The following is an 18168-nucleotide window of genomic DNA, read 5'->3' as shown; positions in this document are numbered from 1 at the left end:
CCATGGTTGAACAACTCCCTGACCAACATGGCTGATCTTTGGACCATCACAAGAACGTTCAAATCATTCTAGTATTCAAATTCTACGCTCGGGGTGCCCCGGGCCAGATTAATCGAATTCGCCCAATGTGCCTCCTTGACATATCAAATTACGCAGTAGCAAGGAGGCAGCGCATGCGTGGTCTTTCAGTGCGTCCGGTAAAGCCGTAAGCGAAATGTCAAACTAGTTAAGATTTGTGAAGTGGACAACAAACGTCTACGCTTATGTTTTTACACGAGTCAGGTCGGAGGAATGAACGAGATTGTAGGTGCGGGTCTTAAAATGGGATTGTTTTTGCACGTTGTAGCTGTCAGCCCCTCCGACGCGACATTAGACGAGGTAAGATTTGGACTTGAGTCTGCCAGGATTTGTTTTTGGTTCGGGTCGTGCATGTTGTTTATTTGGGTAACTAGTAAAGTTGCATATACGGCTAGCGACTTTGTTAGGTAGCTAGTTATTAATTTGGCCAGCTGTTTTCCTACAAGTTTGCTGGCTGACTAGTCTCGGTTGGGTGTATTGGGTATAACTTCTAAGTTCGACCGCTGTAGCTAGCTTTAGCTATCTTGCTAGCTAACTAGTTGTTCAGTCAGCTATTTAGTTGGCATCACAGGCACTTAGCCATATTGCTAGCTAGCGTTGACGGAAATCGACAAAGTATGTGCTGCTTTAGTAACCAACGTTAGCTACATGGCTACTGTTAGTCACTAACCTTAATGACCTTAATGTTAAGCAAACTTCTCTAGCCGCACCCATTGACAGCTGTCTAATTGGTTGACAGTTATCAAATATCTCGCCACACACAGCATTATCATCCTACTAGCCAACAAGTCAGTAGCTGTCTTATTAAAAACAATGATTAGTTGATGTTTGTTACACATGCAGTTTCAATGCAAATATATAAGTGCCGTTTATAAACGGTTTGGCTGTTGTAACGAAAATGATGCGCGTGCATCGATGTGACCGGAATCTGCTTTATGATTCTTAACAGCCAACTAGCTAGTAACAATGAGGGGATTCGGTTAATCTGGCACGAGTAGGCGTGTTTTGCATAATGTAAAGTTGATTGTATTGGTTTTAGAACCGGGCTGCCTCCCGAACATGAGCCAGGTGCTCACTGAAGTCGGCTCAAATAAACGGCGTAATTAAGCACGTGGTGAGATTGCTTTTTAACATGCGAAAGTGTTCGCCTTTGATACAAATTTGTATCTGCCTTCCCAATAAACTAGTTTTAAAGTTGAACACACATATTTTTTGGAAAATAGGTGTATGTTTCTGGACGATTCACGATGACCGAGCAGCGCAGATTACTATTCCATTTGAGAAAGGAGCTCTTCCCTCACCTTTTTGCCCGTTCACGTCACCGGCCATAGACCGGTGCCCCGCGGCTCAGCATAATCGAATCCACCCAATCACAAGAAGCTGCAATGAAGGGAATCGTGGGTGTCTCGTTTCAGCTAGTGTTATCTTGTTCTTTATATCGTGTCTTGTTTTCAGGTGTTTTGACTGATTATGTCAATGTTAACATGTACAAAAAAAATGCTTGCTAGCTAACCAACAACTGTAACGGTGTATTTGAGACAAGTGCTCATTGTGCAAATGCATTTATTTTCCAATAAACGTTGAACACGCGTCGATTTTGTTGCTAAACAACCAACCTGTCTGTACTGTAATTCACTTTGTTATGGAATACACTGGAGTTGTTGACGGGGATTCATCATCGTTCGTGTCCCTGTAGTCATTAATACAAGAGGTTATCAGTGAAACAGATTAGCTATCGCTGGTCTTAATTCGCAGGTTGACGGTTATTGGGATGAGGCAGAACTGAGCTATTTCCGCTAGATGGACCATCTGCAAAGTCAAAATTTAAAAAAATTGATGAAAACAAAAATGTGTATGACTTTGTGGCTGTGCCAGCTAGTTACCACTCTGCAGAGCTGCCTCCAGAACAAGATTCATATCGAAAAACGCTAACCTGCTCTTGTCGTGCTTTCAAGACCACTGGAAATGCTGGGGTAAAAACGACGTCAAATAATGACGTCAGTGATCTTCAGGTCGGAAAGTCGGAGCTCTAGAAAGATGCCAAGTTGGATGACCAATCAAAAAGTTTTTTCCCAGTTGGAGCTCTTTTTAGTTCCCATTTGTCTTGAACACACTGAAGTTGGACATTTTAGAGTGCCCATTTGTTATGAACCTGGCTTAAATTCAGTCTGTCATGACACACAAAGTCCCCCCTCATATACAAGAGCATTGTAAGCATTTTGTTATCATTAGATAATGAAAGATATCCCTGCAAAAGGTTCAGATAAATATTACTACAAGTAATGTTATTTAAATTATGGACCATTTTATACAAAGAAATTGATATAGAAGCAAATCACAGCACTCCTTTTGGGTAATTCTCACAACTGGCATTCGACCCCAAAAATATTGTATATTCATGTTTGTATTTTCCAATATTCATATAATGTGATTTTTTTTATTAAAGTACCACTCATATTACAGAGCAGGCGGCAAAGCTTTGACACCAATTTTTCCTTTGTAGTGCAGATTAAACATTATGGAGTCTTAAAGGCCTGGGTAATGCCAAAATGTCATGTTCCAACTTCAATTCATTATTTCTCAATTATGCTTTAAGATACAAATGTCAAATATACACTGATGGTAAAAAATATAACACCTTCCTAATATTGAGTTGTCCCTCCTTCCTTTTCCCTCAGAACAGCCTCAGTTTGTCTGGGCATGGACTCTACAAGGTGTCAAAAGCGTTCCACAGGGATGCTGGCCCATGTTGTCTCCAATACTTCCCACAGTTGTCAAGTTGGCTGGATGTCCTTCTTGATAAAAACAGGAAACTGTTGAGTGAGAGAGAAATGCAGCAGTGTTGCAGTTGTTGACACAAACCGGTGCGCCTGGCACCTACTACCACTCCCCGTTCAAAGGAAATTTAATCTTTTGTCTTACCCGTTCACCCTCTGAATGGCACACAAACACAATCCATGTCTCAAATGTCTCCAGGCTTAAAAGTCCTTCAACCCATCTCCCATTTTTCTCTATACTGATTTGAAGTGGATTTAACAAGTGGCATCAATAAGAGATCATAGCTTTCACCTGGTCAGTCGATCATGGAAACTGTTCTTAATGTTTGGTATAGTCATCTACGTCAACAATCCTTCCTCTAAAGGACCCTTCTATGATAACATTTTGTCAATTTTAAAAATCATGGTCCTGTTTTGTGAGGAATCACCCACAAGTCTAAAGTTCATTTAATAATGTTTTTCTTTATTTCTAGGAAGGAGGCTACAACCCCTCGCAGATATCTGAATGTTCTCCCTGTTTGCTGCTACATCATTGAGACTTTCATTTTGTATCTGGCATCTTGCCTTAGTTCTGGGTGACTGAATATGGTTGCTGAGTGCAGGTGCCAATGTTAATACCAATGTCTTGTTTAACCTCTGGATTTGTCAAGTTCTGTTTGAGAGAAATATTGAGTGACACAATACATTGATTGCATTGTCCTACTTGGTTTTGGCCTAGGCCTACATCAGTCACCCTCATTTTTCAAACTCCCAAACTGTGTAGGCCGAGGCTAACTGACCAGGTATCAAACCCAGGTTGTCCGTACATTGCATTTCAAGACTGCATTAGCCCCCTGTGCTACAGCTTAGACGTGTAGCCTAATATCTGTCTGCAAAAACAAGACTTCAGATCTCTTGCAAGGTGGTTACTCTTCACGTGGGAGTATTGTTGGCGAACCACCAACCACAAATAGGCTAGTTCCCTGAGCACGTCCTCTTTTCCCTTTGAAAAGTAGTGCTGAATGTGTGTGGTGGTCGAGAATGTTGTTTTTGTTGTCACCACTGTTCTGTTCAGCACTAACTGTCCAACCTTGAACTTTCTTCAGAACATATCTCTTCTAGAACACTGTTGCTGTACATTCCCCTTGCCAGTCAGCTCTGTGTCAGTATTGAATCTGCAAAATAGGAAGTGAACTATGCAGGGTTCTACACTAACTTTTTCCAGCTACCACCTTTTTCAGTGGGTGGCACCAGCACACGATTTATTCACACTAAACTTTTAATAAAAAAATAGATAATGGACAATGACCTGGCCGGTGTCCCATAATGACTGCATTCTGTGCAGAACCAGGCTAAAAATGACTAGTCGTCTTTTTAAATTAGTATGCCCTTGTTCTTTGATAGATTTACTGTAACAGAAAAGAGACTTAAAATAAAATGCTAAATGTATTCATTGCAGATTTCAAAGTGGCATGTGTTCTGTGAAATCATCTAGAGGGCAGAATAAAAAATAAAAAAAACGATACGTGATACTCTACCAAAACGATATCACGGCAAAAAAATAAACATTTGCTGTTCAAAATCCACAACAATTCTTAAAACATATTTGCGGACCATTGTTGAGAGAATTTGTGAAATTTAGATTTTTGTGTAGTTACCCTTTTAATTCAGATGCTCACCAGCCATACACTTGTTTGGCTAGCTGTGTTTCTGCAGCGCACTTGTGATGTTGTTTTCAAAACAATGACCACTGGATTGATACAAATAATCATGGTTCTGCCAAGAAGGCATAGGCTACTTTGTAGTTAACTTTTAATTGTCTTTCCATCTACCCGAAAACAGTAAGGGTATCATTAGCATCGCTAACGGCTACATAAAGTGGTCGACATATAGGTCCTACACGTACCACACACAGCAGGGCTCGGCATTCAGGTAAATTTGCCATTGGAACACCGGGCCAATGCCAACTGAACGCTACTGACCCAAATTAGAGAAATACTGACACGGGTCAAGATCTGACAGGAAATTGAATGTTAAAATCAGCTGCTATTGAAATTATGCACTTATCATTCATTTGCGGCCTGAGCAAGTAGCCTATACAGGGTTCATACAGACAAATTCAAGGACTTTTTCCAAGCACTTGAAGCTGCAATATGTAACTTTTTGGGCGACCAGACCAAATTCGCATAGAAATATGAGTTAAAGATCCCTCATTGAAAGCAAGTCTAAGAAGCGGTAGATCGGTTCTATGTGCGCTATTTCTTTGTTTTAAGTTTTGCTCTGGCGTCTTTTACTTTCAGTTTTGTACACCAGCTTGAAACAGCTGAAAATACAGTGTTTTTGGTTATGGGAAATATTTTTCACAATGGTTTAGATTGTGCCATTGTTGCCTCTACACTATATTTCTGTCACACAAACTGAATTTAGGTGAACTATTAGAATGTTAGCAACCAGGACATGCCAGAGTGATTTCTACGTAGTACATCTTTAAATAAGAAATGTGAAGGACCTACATTTTTATATTTAATTGTTGTAATAGCGTATAGGAGAAAATCTATGCCATAAAGTGTGCATTACCACTTTTAAGAAAAATGAATTTATTTAAAGGCCTTATGCATTGACATTTGGATTATTTGACCTTCAAAAATAATGTGGGTTTTGCCTGACTAAATAAACATGTTCCCGACACACACGCTAATGAAGTCTGGCTTAAATGAACTAATCATAACTTCAATGACTTTTCAAGGACCAAAGAGCATAGACGTAGGGCTCTCCAACTCTGTTCCCGGAGAGCTACTGTAGCTTTTCACTCCAACTCTGTTCCCGGAGAGCTACTGTAGCTTTTCACTCCAACTCTGTTCCCGGAGAGCTACTGTAGCTTTTCACTCAACTCTGTTCCCGGAGAGCTACTGTAGCTTTTCACTCCAACTCTGTTCCCGGAGAGCTACTGTAGCTTTTCACTCCAACTCTGTTCCCGGAGAGCTACTGTAGCTTTTCACTCCAACTCTGTTCCCGGAGAGCTACTGTAGCTTTTCACTCCAACTCTGTTCCCGGAGAGCTACTGTAGCTTTTCACTCCAACTCTGTTCCCGGAGAGCTACTGTAGCTTTTCACTCCAACTCTGTTCCCGGAGAGCTACTGTAGCTTTTCACTCCAACTCTGTTCCCGGAGAGCTATTGTAGATTTTCGCTCCAACCCTAATCTAGTGCACTTGATTGGAATAATTAGCTGGTTGATTAACTGAATCCGGAGTTACCTGGAATTGGAACGAAAACATAGTTCTCCAGGAACAGGGTTGGAGTGAACCTATAGGAGAGTAGCTCTCCAGGAACAGGGTTGGAGAGCCTTGCTCTAGAGGAAATGTCTGATTTTTAAAGACATCCATGGTGACTGTTGGCCTTGGCTCCACGCAACGACCAGAAATTTGAGCTCCGCGAGCTCTCTGCCCCGACAGATTATCTATGGGCTATATGTGTGTGGTGAATAATCATCATATCGAAGAAACGGCTTCGGAAATTCATATTTTTTTTTATATAGATCAATTATATAGCCTAGATTAAAATAGCATTGTAAAACAAATTTAATCACTGGCCCAAGCAAGCCACTGACGAGGGCTTCCTAAACCTCCCCTGTATGTCAAGCCCTGACACAGACTGGGGCATTCCCGTGCCATTGTTGCCTCTTCAGAAAGTTGTTATATTTTTGGTCAATTGCACATTACTGTTTGAATAAATCATGATAATAAAAAAAAGCTAATAGTGAACCTAATACTAACGTTACCAGGTAAAAAAAAATCTCAATGTTTTGGTCGCAGTAGCGAACCCTGTATGCAATATGTCAGTGCAAAAGAATGCTTTGCTGTTTGTCTTCTTTGCCTGTCATGTAGCTTACGTGAGCAATCCACGATTCTATTGCAGGCCTAAGAAAGACTCAGTTGGGTTTTCATTTTCATTCAAGACATTTTGTAGTGTTTAGCGATGGGCCCGACTAAGAATTTGAAACTAACATGCTTCTTTGCATGAAAAGGTAGAGATCCTCCATAAATAATTTAGCTTAGACACTAGTATACAGCATCAATAGTCTGTCAGTATTGCAGGCTTTGTGCATATTCATGCCAGATCAAATGCTATATCATATGCACACGGTCAAGAATCCACTTAGCCACTTTTTAGCAGCTGTCCAAGAGAAAACAATGATCTGATAGTCAAGTAGTGACACCGGACTGTTCTTGTATGTCTGGTTGTTTCAGCACCTTCTCATTATGGTCGATTTTACGTTTAATTCATCTCTATTATGCCTGTAGGCTTTGGCAGAGTTAGTAACACAATCCACCCGTCCCTAATCTTCTACTGTAGTACGAGAAGGGACGGTTGTTCCATTCTGCAGCAGCCTATTGTCGAAGGCTGAGAGACTGAGGAATCTTGTCTGTCGAGATTCTTTGTTGGGTCAATGTCTCAATGTCTTGTCTGATGCATCTCCTAGGCGATAGCAAATTCAGACGCCCAAAAAAAACGTAACTCTTCATCTCTTAACCTAGGCTTTTTCATCTCTTAAGCTACGCTTAGGCAATTTGTTGGCCATTAGTATTCTTACATGGATTTGGCTTTAGTTTTTGTTTCTAGGCCTAGCCTATCGTGCTAACTGGACTGGATCCAACATCCTAGCACGAATGCAAAAACAAGTAACAAAAATATCACGTCATACAGTATAGGTCATAGGCCTAAGGGTTATTTATATCTTTGCACTCTGGTTCTCGACAACAGCTGGGAGCCAGGGAGTTCTTGATCTCCTCTAAAGCCAAAGATCTCTGACCCGAGACTATTGTGTAATCTCCTCAGTGCAAGTTATTTCAGAACTGGAAATGCCTCCAAACCAAACAGTAGCCTAGTTTCTCTGCAGTTTTCAGCTTTAACCTGTTTTTTTTTTTTTTTTGTGATGGGCTTATGCCATGTCATACAATGTAGTTGTATGGTGTAAACAATTTGTGGGAGGTTGTTAAAAAGATACACTGCGGAAATGCTCCAGACTTTCCTAGTGGAAACGCATAGGCTAGTGTGTGTGTGAAGTTGATCTGTGGCTAGGTTTCACTATTCCTGTGTTATAACTGTCCTCACTCGGGGACACACACTCCGCCTGCCGTTTTGAATACAGAAGGTGCTCCACTCTTCATTACTATGCAGTCCTCTACTCTGGCTGGCAGCTCACACTCCACTGCCGCTTGGACATTTCCTTAGAGCAATCCTTGTCCCCTATTTTGCTTGGGGTGTGTGTGTGTGCTTTTTTTTCTCACTTTTTTCTTCTGTGGACTGGAAGGATAACGACCCTTGAGTTGAAAGGACTTGCGTTCCGTGGGATTTAGGAATTTTGGACTGCTATGCCTCTCCAGCTGGGAAGGAAACGGGTATAGAAAACCTTGGCTAACATTTCTCCTCAGGATTTAATCCATAATCTAATCTTGAAGATAATGTGTAGCCTGGTAGGGGTTGCCTGATAAATCAATATACAATCTGAAGCAGTTTTTGATTTAGAGGCTTCCTTGGCTGTCTTCCTTGTCTGGTTTCTGGTTTTTAGTTAATTCTTTATCAATGGCTATTCCTGCTGTCCCCTTTGAATGTAGAAACGGATTGATTTGAAGGATAACGTTTGTATTGCCACTGATTTTAAGTGTGTCTTTGATGTATCGGGTTCTACACGCTTCTGATGTAGGCTAACAGGCTAGTTCCTGTTTGACTGGAGTTACATTTAGGCCATCATCTACGCAAACAGAAGCAGCTTGTACATTGTGTTTCTCTTGGCTAGACTAACTTAATGTGTTTGTTCCAGGGTGGGCCATGTCTGTCTGTCCACTCTGTTGTATTGAATGTAGTATGAGGCTGAGGCTACTAGCGCCCCCCCAGTCTACATCTTGTGGTGCGTGCCCAGGTGTTCCACGTTATAATCCAAGTGATAAGTGATGAGGAAATCTGAGCCGTGGACATTCAACCAGCTTAGCGCCCATGTATAAGAGGGATGATTGAGAGGTTCAATACTACCATTTATGTCTGGACCTAATTCTTCCAGACCTTATGGCTACATTGAACACTAGTAATCAGTTACTGATCTTTTTTTTGCGAGCGAGACTTATTTCATTTTTTAAATGTTTATTCTGGTCAGGTACAGTATCTGTGAGTGCTGTTAAAGTGACCTAGCCTAAACCCTAGAGGGCAACATGCAAATAAGAGTGATCACTAGCCTATCAACTGTCTGAATGTCTTGATATAGTCTATAGGCTATACTAACTAGTTGTTCATCAGTTGTTTGATTAATACATGTATTTGTTATTCAGGTCCCATACAGTTACAGTATCTGTGTGAGTGTAGTACTCAGGTGACCTAGGTCTAATCCCCTGAGCAATTTCTGTAGAGATAAACATTTGTAGAATATTTACATGGAATAGCTCAACTGTTTTATGTTGTGATCTTATAGTTGGTGTTTCAGTCAATGCTCCATAATGCTATCATGAGTTGAAGGTGCTACACACAGGATTTATTTCTGCATTGTAATTTCAAGAGATGTCCATCATATATATGCAGTGATAGTGTTTCACAGTATTACTTACCCGCCAGTGTTGTGATTAGCTGCGATATATTTACCCATCGATTTCTCCCACGGAGCGACATCAATTGTCAAAATAGGAAAGCTGTTTTGACTTTTGCTGTGTATTTAGTGGAAATGGAGTCAAGTGGCCAATGTAGAAATCACTCTTTTCCTGGTTGCTAAAATTCTATACTCTTCGCTCTATTTCAGTTTGTGAAAAAACAAGCATTGAAAAGTGTAGGGAATCATTGTACAATCTAAATCGCTGTGAAATATATTTTCAACAACAAAATATATGCACTGAAGAAAAATATGAACACCACCTGTAAAGTGTTGGCCCCATGTTTCATGAGCTGAAATAAAAGATCTCAGAAAGGTTCCATATGCACAAAAAGCTTATTTCTCTAAGATTTTGTGCACAAATTTGTTTGCATCCCTGTTAGTGAGCATTTCTCCTTTAACAAGGGTAATCCATCCACCTGACAGGTGTGGCATATCAAGAAGCTGCCCACCAGAGCTGTTGCCAAATAATTTAATGTTAATTTCTCTACCATAAGTCACCTCCAATGTTGTTTTAGAGAATTTGGCAGTATGTCCAACCAGCCTCACAACTGCACATTACTTGTGTTGTGTGGGCAAATGGTTTTCTGATGTCAACGTTGTGAACAGAGTTCCCCATGGTGGGGTTATGGTATGGACAGGCATAAGCTACGAACACTTGCATTTCATCGATGGCAATTTAATAGCACACAGATACCGTGATGAGATCCTGAGAGCCATTGCCATTCATCTGCCATCACCACATGTTTCAGCATGATAATACTCGGCCCCATGTCGCAAGGATCTGTACACAATTCCTGGAAGCTGACAATGTGGTAGTTCTTCCATGTTCTGCATATACACCAGACATGTCACCCTTTGAGCATGTTTGGGATGCTCTGGATCAACGTGTACGACAGCTTGTTCCACTTCCCGCCAATATGCATCAACATCGCACAGCCATTGAAGAAGAGTAGGACAACATTCCACAGGCCACAATCAACAGCCTGGTCAACACTGTGAAGGAGATGTCGCACTGCATGAGGCAAATGGTGGTCACACACTGCAGATACTGACTTAATTTTTATAAGTCAGTCCCTAATTTATTTTTTTTGTTATCTGTGACCAACCAATCCAGATCTGTATTCCCCGTCATGTGAAATCCATAGATTAGGGCCTAATTAATTTTATTTGAATTGACTGATTTCCTTATGAACTGTAACTCAGTAAAATCTTTGACCTTTTTGCATGTTCCGATTTAAAAATATATATATATTTTTTGGGGGGGGTTCAGTATAGTTTGGTGGACCGAAAGTAAAAGGATCAAGCGCAAGTCCCTGCCATGTTACGGGATGAGGGGGAGATTGGTTTTGAATGCAGCCAAGTGACGTTGCAATACACCTAGCTTCCACATAGGGAAGACATTCTGATAAATTCTAGGGGTAGCTCCTTTTAATTAAGATGATGACGAACAAAAATTAACATCAGTATTTGAGTGGCGGGTGCTGGGTCATATTCACTAGGCAACAGACGGAAGAAAACAGACTGAAACGGCAAGAGACTACCTGGGCTTGTCCGATATGAAAAGCTTATTTCTGTTGTCCATTGCAAAGGTTTCGCTACGTTGTGACTTAATGAACACGACCCAGGTGGTGGATATACGGTTTTACACTCCTGTTATTGACTTGTCTCTTCTTGTCTTCCAGAGCGTACTGCACTGTGAGGGGCTGAACAACCAGAGCTACGTCTGCGAATCAGGACACTGCTGTGGGGAGTCACAGTGCTGCAGTTACTACTATGAACTCTGGTGTAAGGACTCTCTCTCTCTCTACACTATCACACACACATGCTCTCTCTCTCTCTACGCTATCACACACACATGCTCTCTCTCTCTCTACGCTATCACACACACATGCTCTCTCTCTCTCTACGCTATCACACACACATGCTCTCTCTCTCTCTACGCTATCACACACACATGCTCTCTCTCTCTCTACGCTATCACACACACATGCTCTCTCTCTCTCTCTACGCTATCACACACACATGCTCTCTCTCTCTCTACGCTATCACACACACCCACACACTTGCTCTCTCTACCTCTCACTTTCACTCTCATTCTCTGAAACACATTTGCATTTTAGTCATACATTAGTGCACCCTCACATTCACCTGTACACGTGAACAGTGGTGGAGAAGGTATCCAATTGTCATACTTGAGTAAAAGTAAAGATACCTTAATAGAAAATGACTCAAGTTAAAGTGAAGTCACCAAGTAAAATACTACTTGAGTAAAAGTCTAAGTATCTGGTTTTAAATATACTTAAGTATCAAAAGTAAAAGTATACATCATTTCACATTCCTTATATTAAGCAAACCAGATGGCACAATTGTCTTGTTTTTTTATTTACGGTTAACCAGTGGGGCACTAACACTCAGACATAATTTACAAATGAAGCATTTGTGTTTAGTGAGTCGGCCAGATCAGAGGCAGTAGGGATGTTCTCTTGATAAGTGTGTGAATTGGACCATTTTCCTGTCCTGCTAAGCATTTGAATTGTAACAAGTACTTTTGGGTGTCAGGGAATATTTATGGTGTAAAAAGTATATTTTTTTAAGGAATGATGTGGACTTTAAGTCAAAAATATAAAAAGTAAAGTACAGATTCTTTAAAGTACTACTTAAGTAGTTTTGTGGGTATTTATACTTAAGTACTTTACACCACTGTACGTGAACATGCATGTACTGAACATACCGTACATGTTCTGAATGCACGCCGCACATTTTTCAAAAAGACAGGTCAGTTCTGACACTCATTTAAAGCTTATTTACTGTACTAGGACCTTCCTCCTCCTCCCCATCCCAGGAGTTAGGTCCTCTGCATATCACTTCCTCCTCTTCCCCCATCCCAGGAGTTAGGTCCTCTGCATATCACTTCCTCCTCCTCCCCATCCTAGGAGTTAGGTCCTCTGCATATCACTTCCTCCTCTTCCCCCATCCCAGGAGTTAGGTCCTCTGCATATCACTTCCTCCTCTTCCCCCATCCCAGGAGTTAGGTCCTCTGCATATCACTTCCTCCTCTTCCCCCATCCCAGGAGTTAGGTCCTCTGCATATCACTTCCTCCTCCCAATCCCAGGAGTTAGGTCCTCTGCATATCACTTCCTCCCCATCCCAGGAGTTAGGTCCTCTGCATATCACTTCCTCCCCATCCCAGGAGTTAGGTCCTCTGCATATCACTTCCTCCTCCCCCCCATCCCAGGAGTTAGGTCCTCTGCATATCACTTCCTCCCCCCCCCCATCCCAGGAGTTAGGTCCTCTGCATATCACTTCCTCCTCCTCCCCATCCCAGGAGAGGTCCTCTGCATATCACTTCCTCCTCCTCCCCATCCCAGGAGAGGTCCTCTGCATATCACTTCCTCCTCCCCCCCATCCCAGGAGTTAGGTCCTCTGCATATCACTTCCTCCTCCTCCCCATCCCAGGAGTTAGGTCCTCTGCATATCACTTCCTCCTCCTCCTCATCCCAGGAGTTTGGTCCTTTGCATATCTCTTGTTGCCATGATGAATGAGCTACAACATGAACTGTGAACTCAGATTGGGATGTAGAATACCAATCGACACCATGGTACACTGTTGGTACCAAAAGTTCCCATGCAGTTACATCCTTGCTATGGAACAACATTTAGAACAAACCTGGAGGGTTGTTGGCCAATGTCTATGGCTCTGCCTCCACGTTTTTACTGTGTAGTGATGCACTACATCTCTCTATTACATTCACTAGCAATTTGTCACTTCTGGCATTCACTGTACAGGCACTAGATGTTTACAGTAGTAATGTACTGTAGCTCTCTGTTGCTTTCAAAAACAATATGTCACTCCTTCTATTCAGCAGTACTTTTTTACAGTAGTTTCACCATAGAGATATGAATAACATGTATTAACATATGTCTATGTTTGTCTTTCTACTGCGTCTCTGTCTCCGGCAGGGTTCTGGCTGGTGTGGGTCATCATCTTCATCCTGAGCTGCTGCTGCGTGTGTCACCACCGGCGCACCAAGCACCGGCTGCAGCAGCAGCAGCGCCAGCACGAGATCAACCTCATCGCCTACCGCGAGGCGCACAACTACACCTCCCTTCCGTTCTACTTCAGTAAGAGTCCCGCCTATCAGAGCTCCCCGTGTGGCACGGCGCGACACCCACAACGCGAGAGAGCGCCGTGTTCTGTACACAGCGTCAGACTGGTGGTAGTCCATCATTGATGTCGTTACCGTCATATTACGTTATTGCACGGTGTGCTGCCCGTGTTAACCATGGCATGATACAGCTTAGGAGGAGCTGCACAGATGCACAGCGTTATACTGGTAGTAGTCAACAACATGGCATTATTGCGCAATGCCCTTCTATTTCAGTCCTATCATTACCGTGGTGCAATGAAACACGAGAGCACTAAAGCTTCATACATACTCAACTTCAGTCTCAGTAGTTCTCTCCTTCTGCCTTTCTGTCTGACTACATTGCATTGTTATTCCCCAGTGCTGAAGCTTACTCAAACATGGCACCTTGGGTGAATTTTTGTGGTTATCCCTCTCAGCTAGGGGGGATATTTCTCAGTGGCAATTATTGCATCAAACTGAGAGTTTAGTCACTGCTTGGCAGCGCTACCTTGACTCCACTCCAGTCCTTTGTTTGAACTAGGAGTTGCGGTTTTGTTTTGGTGTGGGATGAAACACGGCCTTGTTTCATGCCCCAGATTGCAGGAAACCTTAACCACCGGCTCTTGGTTCAATGCCAACGTTGCAACATGTTTTCCTTGCAATCATTTTCTGTTAATCCTAACTGTCCTTTATGTGTCCCTCTCTTCTTCACTTCCAGGGTTTCTTCCAAATTCCCTCCTACCTGACTACGAGGAGGTGGTGAACCGCCCTCCCACCCCTCCCCCTCCCTACAGTGTCTTCCATACAGTCAGCCCCCTGCCCACGGACCCACAGGACGGACTGGGACACTGCCCGACCATCCAGACAACTCCGGTCCCCCCAGTGTCCGACACCCTCTGCTCCAGGCCGAGCCTGGAAGAGCCCCACCGCATTGGGGCTCCCACCATTGGCTACAACAGACACAAGGCAGACAATAAGCCTCAGGAGCCCCAGGATGGTGGACCAGGGCTAGTGCCCCAGGATGGTGGACCAGGGCTAGGGCCCCAGGAGGTCTCTACAGAGGAGCCTAGAGGCCCAGAGAAGAGTTGCAAGGAGCCTCTGTTACTTGGGGACCTAGGGGGGCCCGAGAGCGGTGCCCAGGAGGACAAGGATAATAGGGGGGCCCTTGGGCGGCGGCGGCGTTTCACGGGTGACTCGGGTATCGAGGTGTGCGTATGTGACCGTGGTGGTAGTACAAGTATTGGAAGGCAGGAGGGCAAGGAGCTGAGGGAGAAGGATAGCCTAATGGGGGAGGAGGTTGAGGAGCAGGATGGAGGAGACTTCTGCGACGGGTGCGGTCACCCCGCTCCGGGAGTAGAAGAGGAGCAGGCCCTAGCCCTGGATGGACCCGAAAGTAGATCGGAGGGCGGGTCAGCGACAGGGTCCACCTCCCTGCCACCACCCGCCATGACGCAACCCACCCAGCCCCCGGTGTGTCTGCTCCTCCACACCATCAACGAGCTTGAGGGGCCCCCTCACCATGGCAACAGCACAGAGCCCCAGGGCTGAGCTAAGCTAAAGCACATCTTCACCAAGGAGGGAGAGAGAACCAGGAGTGGGAGTCAAGACTTTAGTGTGTGTGTGACTGTCTGAGATCGTGTGTGTGTGTGACGAGTAGGAAGTTGTATTTTATCCCAGAGTCTGGACTTGAAAGCCTGATGTTGATAGCTAAAGCCCCTTTGGCATACTGTAATGGTGGCCTTAACTGCAATGTACAAGGAGACCGGAGGAGAGGTATATTCTATCACCAACCTACCTACAGACTGCATAAATGTCCTCCTTTGTCTGCCTTTACCAAGAGGAGGCGAAAGGAGACTGTGTTAAGACTTATGCAAGCTGGAGGAGATTGATAGTCTGGTCAGTGGAAGCTGACCTGACGGTTGGTGCGACTGTAGTATAGTGTAAATACACACTGGTGCAACTCTAGCCTGGTCCCAGATCAGTTGGTGCTGTCTTGCCAACTCCTATGCTCAGTGTACCAAGCTAGTGGAAATCATCGCAGCTACTTCCTGTGTCTGTTCACAGGAAGGAACATCCTGGACAAATACACTGAAGCGGTACAGGAACATTGTCAAGCAGTGCAGTGTGGATCGTCATGGCGACGATGTGTGCTTATGTAATGTGATAGTCCCAGTCGGTATGAAATAGAACGTGGTGGCCCTGCCTGCCTGTGGGGAAAACAACCCATGGTTACTTTGGTTACCCCATTGGCTCACAGCAAAAACTTGACCTTTTTCCAAAAGCTATTTTCTTGTCTGCTTGTTTTAGTCAATTACAAAACTACATTTAAGAAAAGTACAACATGTGTAAAGATTACTTTTCAAGTTTGCCTGCTCCTCAGCGTTCTCACTACTTAGAACAATGTAATGTTGTAGGGGCTTCCCTCGTTTTTATGACGGCACTAATGTTAACCAAGTGAGTGAGTGCGTTCTAGCTAGCTACCAACCAGAACAGGACTCTCCAACCCTGTTCCTGGAGAGCTACCCTCCTGTAGGGTTTCACTCCCAACCCCAGTTGTAACTAATCTGATTCAGTTTATAAACAGCTCATTTTTAGAATCAGGTGTGCTCGATTAGGGTTGGAGTGAACCTACAGGACGGTAGCTCTCCAGGAACAAGGTTGGAGAGCCCTGAACCAGAACATTAAGCTAGCCAACACAAACAAACGGACTAGCTATAAACCTGCAAGTAGTGAGTGGAGTTCCAAACGGACTGTACTAAGCAAGTTAAATGTCTTACCTGTGATAAAATGTTTTCCACACACGTAGCTAAAGTGTAGCCTTTGACACCGGGTCCCCACAATTTCTCACTCTTCCACACCGAATAGCCTGAAGCCACAGGGCTCTTCTCGCTGGCTCTATTTCCGTTCGTGGGAAATGTACTACGAAGTTGGCTCTTTTACAGTTGGGATCAATGGGGAAAGAATGTTTGTTTTCCCCAATTGGTGGGTGTTGTCGAGAGCAATTATTTCTTATGACATGAATACTGACTCGGAGTATACTGTACAGGAAGAGCCTGACGCTAAACACTGCGTGTGAATGTTACTGTTTCACGTAAGACCTTTAGCCTTATGGTTTTTTACTCTCCTACAACCCTGTTGTCACAGGGACCCAAGTGCATTAACACATTTTGTGTGACACAATCATTTTATTTTGCACATAAATATATGTAACTCTAATACTGGAGACAAAGAAATGAATCAAACATAAAGAAGTTGTATCTGCAAATCCTGTCTTTTTTTTCAAATTTTTACTTTAAATTGAATCAGTTACTATTTGTTTTGTAAAGGATGGTTTTCTAATGTGTCGTTGAGATTAATTCTACATGGGTAAAAACACAACACTTACCACATACGGGCCTCTATTGGAGTGTAGGACGTGATTGGTTCTTCTCAGAGATATTGATTACATGAGTGTATTGTGCATCTCTGAGAAACTGTCATGTTTGCGATAGCTCGCAATGATTGTGCATTAGTGAAACTTACAGGTCCGTAGGAGAAACGGGTACCAATTTCTTTTTTTTTTGTTATGAGAACCAAGCTATCATAAGTGCTTTTTATAGACCTATTATGCATTTTGTATAAACAAATAGCATATTCTATAATTGTGGTACAACAAAGGTAAACTATTCTGCATTTTGGACGGATGTCTTTGTCAACTTGTGTAATGAAATTGTAAAGCTTTTGATCGACATATTGGAAAATTGTGTATTATAATATCATACAACGCGTTTATGAACCAAACTAACTACTTTTAAATTTGTCATAGCAAAATGTCAGTCTACAATCATTAGTTTTTTAGTTAGTGAATGATTAATTTCTATTTTAATAAATAACTTACTATTGTTTTGTTGAGTATAGAATTGTTGTACTCTTGAAACATTCAATCTCCAATCAATCAAAAGAGTGTGAAGGTGAAGATACAGGGAACTCAATGCACAGATGAAATGACCTATTGAATGATGTGACAATATTGTATTGTGAATAATGGACATCATGCCAAAGATATTATGCTGTTTCCACACGGGATGTAAGGTGGTTGTGCACATTTTCTGTCTTTTTGTTCGCAAGCCATTTTATTACAGCAGCGAAATTGACACATGTTCAATAAATGTAAAGCAGAAATACTTTTCTTTGTAATGTTGTGTTCTTTGTTTGTGTTCCACATGTGCTGAATTGATAAATGATTTGAAAGCTGCATTTTAATCAAATGGATGAGGTAAGGTGAGTTAAATCAGTGCTATAAGAACTAGTATTATCTGTAACATATGTATAATTAGCTCCCTTAACCCTCTTGTTGTGTTAGTTAATTCTGTGTTCCCGGTCCAAAATGACCATCCCATTATAGCTGATTGTAAATCCATAATAATACATATATTATCACCTAATGTTGTGTTAGATCTTTTAATCAACTTAAGTTCTTGTGAACATTACAAGTTTTGAACTTCTATTTGCTATTTATGGCCTGTGGGCCTCATTGACCTGAGCTCATACAACTCGTTTTTGAGTTTAAAAAAAAAATTCTTAATGAA

General features: G+C 42.5%; 1 protein-coding gene across 2 annotated transcripts; it reads left to right on the top strand.

The window, feature by feature from the left end:
• Positions 1-163: 163 nt before the first annotated feature.
• Positions 164-17763, top strand: LOC129835862 (WW domain binding protein 1-like). Of its 2 annotated transcripts, none has more exons than XM_055901596.1 (4): positions 164-378; positions 11155-11257; positions 13434-13595; positions 14319-17763. In XM_055901596.1, the coding sequence occupies exons 1-4, from the start codon at positions 292-294 to the stop codon at positions 15146-15148; spliced, it is 1182 nt and encodes a 393-aa protein (XP_055757571.1). In that variant the 5' UTR covers positions 164-291; the 3' UTR covers positions 15149-17763. The 2 variants fall into 2 exon arrangements, with proteins under 2 accessions (XP_055757571.1, XP_055757572.1); XM_055901597.1 differs by lacking the exon at positions 164-378 and adding an exon at positions 7581-8234.
• Positions 17764-18168: the final 405 nt, after the last annotated feature.

Source organism: Salvelinus fontinalis, chromosome 3 (assembly GCF_029448725.1).
Source record: "Salvelinus fontinalis isolate EN_2023a chromosome 3, ASM2944872v1, whole genome shotgun sequence".
NCBI lineage: Eukaryota > Metazoa > Chordata > Actinopteri > Salmoniformes > Salmonidae > Salvelinus > Salvelinus fontinalis.
Note: the sequence above shows the minus strand (reverse complement) of the source record. Positions and strands in the feature narration are given on the sequence as shown.